Genomic DNA, 6676 nt, shown 5'->3' with positions numbered 1-6676 from the left:
GGTCCACCAGCAGCAGCATCCCCAGAGCTGGGAGCCTTCAGGAGAGACCAGCGCGGACGCCCCGCAGCCTCAGCACTGAGGCCAGTCCTTAGGAGAGACGAGGGGTGACCTCCCCCCACCTGCCACTGAGAGGAAGGGGCTGAGAAGGGACCCTGGACCCAGCCTGCCTCCCTCCCTTGGCCCAGGGCTGGCATGGACTGGCGGTGCTGAGCAGCCAGAGCCGATGCCTGGCCCCCAGGGGGCCAGAGCAGCCCCCACCATGAGCCTGGGCAAGCTCTCGCCCGTGGGCTGGGTGTCCAGCTCACAGGGGAAGAGGAGGCTGACCGCAGACATGATCAGCCCCCCACTCGGGGACTTCCGCCACACCATGCACGTGGGCCGAGGGGGCGATGTCTTCGGCGACACCTCCTTCCTTAGTAACCACGGTGGCAGCTCCGGAGGCACCCACCGCTCGCCCCGCAGCTTCCTGGCCAGGAAGCTCCAGCAGGTGCGGAGGGTGGGAGTGCCACCCCGGAGGATGGCTTCTCCACCCGCGCCCTCGCCAGCTCCGCCCGCCGTCTCCCCCATCATCAAGAACGCCATCTCCCTGCCCCAACTCAACCAGGCGGCCTATGACAGCCTGGTGGTGGGCAATTTCAGCTTCGATGGCAGCCCTGCCGCCGTCACAGACGGCCGCTCCAGTTACGGTGAGAGCTCGGGTCATTTGCCCATTTTCCAGTGCTGAGTCTGGGGCTCAGAGGGGTTGGTAGCTCTGCCAAGCCCCAAAGGAAACCCTTCAGCCCTGCCCTTGTCTCCCTCAAGCACACTGAAGTTGAACTGGAAGAGGTGGATTTTGAGTTCCAACTGCCCCTAACTTGCTGTGTGATTCAGACAAGCCCTTCTCCCTCTCTGGGTCCTAGCCCCCTTCAACTAACGCAGCCCCCTACTGTCAGATGATCTCATGGAGAGGGTAAGAGCCTAGGTGCACGCTTGTAATCCTGTACTTGGGAGGCTGAGACAAGAGGATCGTGGTTCATGGCCAGCCTCGGCTACTTAGTGAGGCCCTTGTTTCAAAAATAAAGAATAAAAAATAGGGCTGGGGGGTGTAGCTCGGAGGTAGAATGCCCCTGGGTTTCATCCACAGTACCACAAAATAAATAAACAAATAAATAAATAAAGAGGCTGGGCTCTGGGTTCTAATCCTGACTCCGCCAGTTCCCAGCAAGCCCACTGACCTTTGAGCTTAGGTCCTTGCCCGTATATTGAGTCCCTCAGGGCCCTTGCTAAAACTCAGTGAGATCATCCAGGTGCTGTGTGAGACTCAAAGTCTGGCACGTAGTAAGGGCTGGCTCGGGACCCTGGAACCATTATTGTTACTTGGAAGTTTTCTGCAACTGTGGAGAACTGTTCGCACAAGAGTATACCACCTGGGCCCTGCTGGGACAGCTCTGCTAGGGGCTGTGGGCTGGTGCTGCCACCTGGTGGCCAGGCCCTGCCGTGCAGTGTCGCCCTACCGCAGCTGCACCTGGGGCTGCGCAGAGCTCTTCTGGAGACACTAATCCCATCACTCAGGCCTGGTAGTCCTGGAGGCAGGGGCTGGACCAGGTGACCTTAGGAGGACACGTGCCCGACCTTGGAGCCTGTGATTTCTCTGCAGTCAGACCCTGGCTGCTGGTTCTGCCGAGTGTCCACAAACCAGTCACAGGCGGCGGGGCTCCCCTGCGGCCACCTCTCTGCCAGTGACAAGGCAGGGAATCTGACCCCGGCTAAGTTCACATTGGGGACTGCCCCACCTGTCAGACTGTGGCCTTGAGCGAGGCTGGTTTTCAGCCCCAGCGAGGCCTCATTTCCTCTTCTGAGCACAGGAATGAGGATGGTGATGACCTTCAGTTCCTAGGGCCACACAGACCACGGGGCTCCCTCTGTTAGAAAGGTGGGGGAAACTGAGGCCAGACGGAGTAGCGACTGGCCAGAGGCCACACAGCAAGCCAGGGTTGGTCCTTGCTGGTTAGAGACCCCGGCTCTGACCCATCCCCGTTTCTCTTCCAGGCCTGGACTCGGGATTCTGCACCATCGCCCGCCTTCCCCGCCTGGAAAAGGCTAGCGACCGAGACCGTGGAAGAGACAGAGACAGAGACGGTTCCTTTCCCGCGGAGCCCGAGCTTCGCCGCTCAGACTCTCTGCTGTCCTTCCGCCTTGACCTTGACCTTGGGCCTTCCCTCCTTAGTGAGCTCTTAGGGGTCATGAGCCTCTCGGAAGCTCCTGCAGCTGAGACCCCAGTCCCGGCTGCAAACCCTCCAGTTGCTGCCACAGACCCTTCTGCCCCTGCCACAAACCCTGTAACCCCTGCCACAAACCCTTTGGCCCCTGTTACAAGCTCCCCGGCCCCCACTGTGAGCCCCTCACCCCATGGACATTTCCCCAATGGGGTAACTGCTGGGCTGGGCCCAGTGGCTGGGCCAAGGGCCGGCCCTCTGGGAGAGGGTTCCCGAGTACCCGCCGGCGCGGCCCTCGGCAGGCACTGGGGAGCCGGCTGGGGGGCCAGCCGCCACTACACCGAGATGGATGCCCGGCGGCAGCTGGCGGAGGTGCTGCCCCAGGCTCGGGCCTCCTGGGAGAGCCTGGAGGAGGAGTGGAGGGAGCCCCCGGCGGACAGCAGGGCCCCGGTGCCCAGCGCGGTGCAGGCCAGCACCTTCAGCTTCGCCGATGCCGAGGAGGATGACGAAGTCAAGGTGTGAGCAGCCGCAGGGCCGGGGCCCTGCCTGCCTCCCGAAGAGCCTGGGGAGAACCAGCCCCTAAGCCCCCAGAACTGGGTCCCGCTGGACAAGACGTGGGAGAGCCATGCTGCCCCCCAAGCCCCACGATCTCTGAGGGCAGGCACGAGAGGACAGGAGTGCAGCCGCGTCCTGGGACCTTGGTCCCCAGTGCCCTGCGGAGCTGATCGGTCTCCCCCAAGGATTCTCTGGGCCCAGTAGCCTTCTCCTGGCCTCACCCCATGCCACCCCCACTGCCTGAAGGGCCAGCCTCACAGTGCGGCCTTTGTGCCCCAGGAAGCTGCCCTTGAGAGGGTGGAGAGTGTACCACACAGAGCCATTGTCTCCTCTCCCAGTGGGGCCCGGGGACCCCCCACAGCACCCCCAAGAGCCCCATCCCAGGCTGCCTACCCAGTAATCTCACTTGGCCCAGAGAAAGGCCGGATCCTGCCTTCCTGTGTGCCCTCGACCTGCCTCTGGGACCTGATTTTAAAGGCTTTTTTATAAAAGTGTCCTGCAAGAGGCAGGGACAGCACCGGCCCCCCTGCTGAGATGCCTGGCGGGGGGGGCCTGGGAGCTCGGAGAGTCAGGGGCCTCCCTCCAGGCCCCCAGCCGGGGAGGGCCGGAGGTAATGAGTAACCCAGCCGGATGCCCAGCGATAAGAGGCCCAGGTGGAGCCTTATCTGCTGTTCCTGTACCGCCCCTGCCCCAGGTGCCTGGAACCATGTCTGCCCCGCGATGCCCTGGGGGAGGGCAGCAAGATCCAGTGTCGGGACATGTCCCAGCCTCCCCTGCCCGCCTCTCTGGCAGTGCCATGTTCTCCTGCCTCCGTTTCCCCCTCTGTATCACTAAGAATCCAGGAACATTAAAACGCATGGAAAGAGCTCACACTTCCCGCCGCAGAAGGATTCCAGGAAAGATTTATTTTGTTTGCTCTTGGCTTTGAGGGACAAAAATGGGGTCAGAGGGGCAGGAACAGCAGGTGTGGGGCCTGCACCCGGCCCCCAGGTGTCCACTCAGTCGAACTTGAAGGAGGAGATGTGGAGCCCACCCTGTACGCTCAGGTCGCTGACGCCCAGCCGGTTGGGGAAAGTCACGTGGTTCCCATCCGGCAGCGCCACCTTGAATTTATCACCGTGAAAGGTCACGCTGATCTGCGGGAGGGAGGGTGTCAGGTCAGGAAGGCAGGAGGTGCCCTGGGAGCCTCAGGGTTGGGGCAGCGCTGGTGGCTTAAACTGCTGGCGCCCTCTGGGCTTTCCTCGGATTCCTTCCAGGTCACAGACCCCTTTCTCCTTGGGCCTCACCTTGACGTCTGTCCCCGGGCTGAAGCACATGTGACTGTCTCTTTCCTCTTTTCCCCAACTGCCGTCCAGTGAGTTGCAGACAATGGCGTTTTCCTTGAAGCGAGGGTTGAAATGCAGGGCTAGCTTCTCTGAGCCCTGGCCCAGGTTAATTACAAAGCTGCGGGACAGGGGTGACAGGTGAGATCTAGGGGCCAGCCCTGGGTAAAAGAGCTTGAGTCAGAGTGCCTGGGTTAACCATAAGCTGGAAGAACATCAAAAGAAATGTGGTGTTTTTTTTTTTGGGGGGGTGGGTTTGGTTTTTATTGGATACTAGCGATTCAAGCCAGGTGTGTTCTACCTCTGAGCCACATCCCCAGCCCTATTTTATTTATTTATATTTATTTTTGTGGCACTGGGCATGGAACCTCTGAGCCACATCCCCAGCCCTACTTTTTATTCTTTATTTTGAAACAGGGTTTCACTGAGTTGCAAAGGGCCTCGCTATGTAGCTGAGACGGGCCGCGAACCGCAGTCCTCCAGTCTCAGCCTCCCGAATGCTGGGATGACAAGTGTGCGCCACCACGCCCACTGCCCTATTTTATTTTTTATTTTGAAAAAGTCTCACTAAGTTGCCAAAGGGTCTAGGTAAATTATTGAGGCTGGCCTCGAACTTGCGATCTGAAACGTTGAAAATAGAGTTAAGGAGTTTAGGAGGGAGGTAAAAACACCAACTGGGTTATCAGAGACCGCTGCTGTATTCGGACCCAGCCTGGCACCCTCCCGGGAGTCAGCCGGCCATGGGGAAAGTGACCGGTGGGCCACACATCTGGAGAGTTGCGCACAGTCCTGATTGGCCGGCTGAGTCACGTGGTGGATCGGAGGCATGGCCGTTTTATAGGCCTGCCGATTCTCTCGCGATCTCGTGTATATCTCGCGGCACCTGTAGTCACGCGGTATCTCTGCTTCTGGATTCAAGGGTTCCGCCTCCTGTTCCCACTGCGAGATCACGTTGGGGAGGGGAGGGACCCGACTTATCAGGATCCTTCTGTCTCAGCCTCCCAAGTAGTGGGATTACAGGTGTGTGCCACTATGCCTGGCTCAAAGAAATATTTTGAGATCTGTGCCTTAAAACAAGGGAGGTGGTGAATGATCAGCTGTGGCTGTTCCGTTTGGACCAGGGACCAAGGCTGTTGACAGGAAAGTAACTAGTAGTGAGTTTAAGAAATTAGGGTGTCAGCCGGGCAAGGTGGCGCACGCTTGTAATCCCAGTACTTGGGAAGTTAAGACAGGAGGATCGCGGTTCGAGGATAGCCTCAGCTACTATGTAGGCCTTTTGCAGCTCAGTGAGACTGTTTCCAAATAAAGATAAAAATAGGGCTAGGGGTGTAACAGAGGTAGAATCCCCCTTGGTTCCATCCCCAGTACTGTCAAAAAAAAAAAAAAAAAGAAAGAAAGGGGTGTCTACCCTAAGGAGTGAACCACCATCCTGAGATACCTGAAGACATACTAAGTTTGACCATAAACGTTAGCCAACCTCAGGTGGTGAGCGTCCTGTTACGAGAGGCACACAATCAGGCTGTCTGTGGCTTCTCAGCAGGAGCACCACAGGAGCCTGGGTTGAACCCTCAGGGGCATTCTGGGTTCTGGGTTCCTTCACTGGGGAGGTCTGGACCAGGGATATTTCTGTGTTTCTGCAAACTTAAGGGACCGAGGTAGGAGGAGTCAGCTCTGCCTCGGCCCCTGCTCTGTACATCTGCCCACCCCTTCCCACCCCAAAGTGGGAGGAGATCAGTGCCAAGGAGTGCTGGAACTGGCCTCGCTGGAGAGTCTGGCGGGGCTGTGGATGCAGGCCTGTGGCTCTACCGCAGAGGCTGCAATGAGGCCTTTGGCGCCCCCTAGTGGCTGCCCCTGAAAGGTGGTCAGGGCCCTCCAGCGGAGTTAATAGGGCTTCTCCACCTGCCCCCTCAGTGGCCGCTGGGGGCAAGGAGCAGCGCATGGTGTCCGCGCTGACATTTGCAGGTTCCCAGCCTCGCCTCGATGGGAAGGGAGCTCTTAACGGGGTGAGGATGTCAGGGCGTGGCTTTGCGGGCGGAGCGTGTCAGGGGCTGCCCTGCCCTCCCCTCCTGCGGCAGCCCTCCCCAGCACTCACTTGTCAGCGTCCTCCAGGATCTTGCCCTTGAGCTTCAAGGTTGACCCGGGTTTCATGTGCATGTTTGAAATCTCAAATTTCCCCTGTGCCAACAGAGAAACATCACACTGAAGAACTCAAGTGCCCCCCTCCCTGCGAGGACCACACGTGAGCATCACCGCTTCACACCCGCACGGCACATTAGCCCTCTGCGCTGACCGCTGTGATCTCCTTCACCCAGCCCAACTAGAGAACAAGGACCAGGAGACCCCAGCCCAGCCGGGGAGTTTGTCCAGCTGAGGAATGGGGTGAGCAGCTCTGCCGACCCCAGCTTCCCAGTCTCAAGCAGGCAGGCGGGCTGCCCTTAGCAGATCCTCAGAAACACGGGCATGTTTGGCACAGAGAACGGCTACCAGAAGCAAGCAGGTCTCAGCTCACCCAAAACTAAGGAGCTACAAATCTTTGAGCCAGGCACGGTGGTGCATGCCTGTAGTCACTGCTACTGAGGAGGCTGGGGCAGGAGGATTGCAAAT

The 6676-nt window shown here is 59.2% G+C and overlaps 1 protein-coding gene across 1 annotated transcript; it reads left to right on the top strand.

The window, feature by feature from the left end:
- Window positions 1-223: 223 nt before the first annotated feature.
- Window positions 224-2717, top strand: CDC42EP1 (CDC42 effector protein 1; the record flags this gene model as incomplete). Its single annotated transcript, XM_080705578.1, has 2 exons — window positions 224-686; window positions 2029-2717. 2 exons carry the CDS (start codon window positions 224-226, stop codon window positions 2715-2717), a joined length of 1152 nt encoding a protein of 383 aa, XP_080561704.1.
- Between the last annotated feature and the right edge of the window lie 3959 nt (window positions 2718-6676).

This window comes from Muscardinus avellanarius (assembly GCF_963383645.1).
Source record: "Muscardinus avellanarius genome assembly, chromosome: 11".
In the NCBI taxonomy this organism is placed as follows: Eukaryota; Metazoa; Chordata; class Mammalia; order Rodentia; family Gliridae; genus Muscardinus; species Muscardinus avellanarius.
The sequence above is the reverse complement of the archived record's forward strand: the minus strand, read 5'-3'. Positions and strand labels throughout refer to the sequence as shown.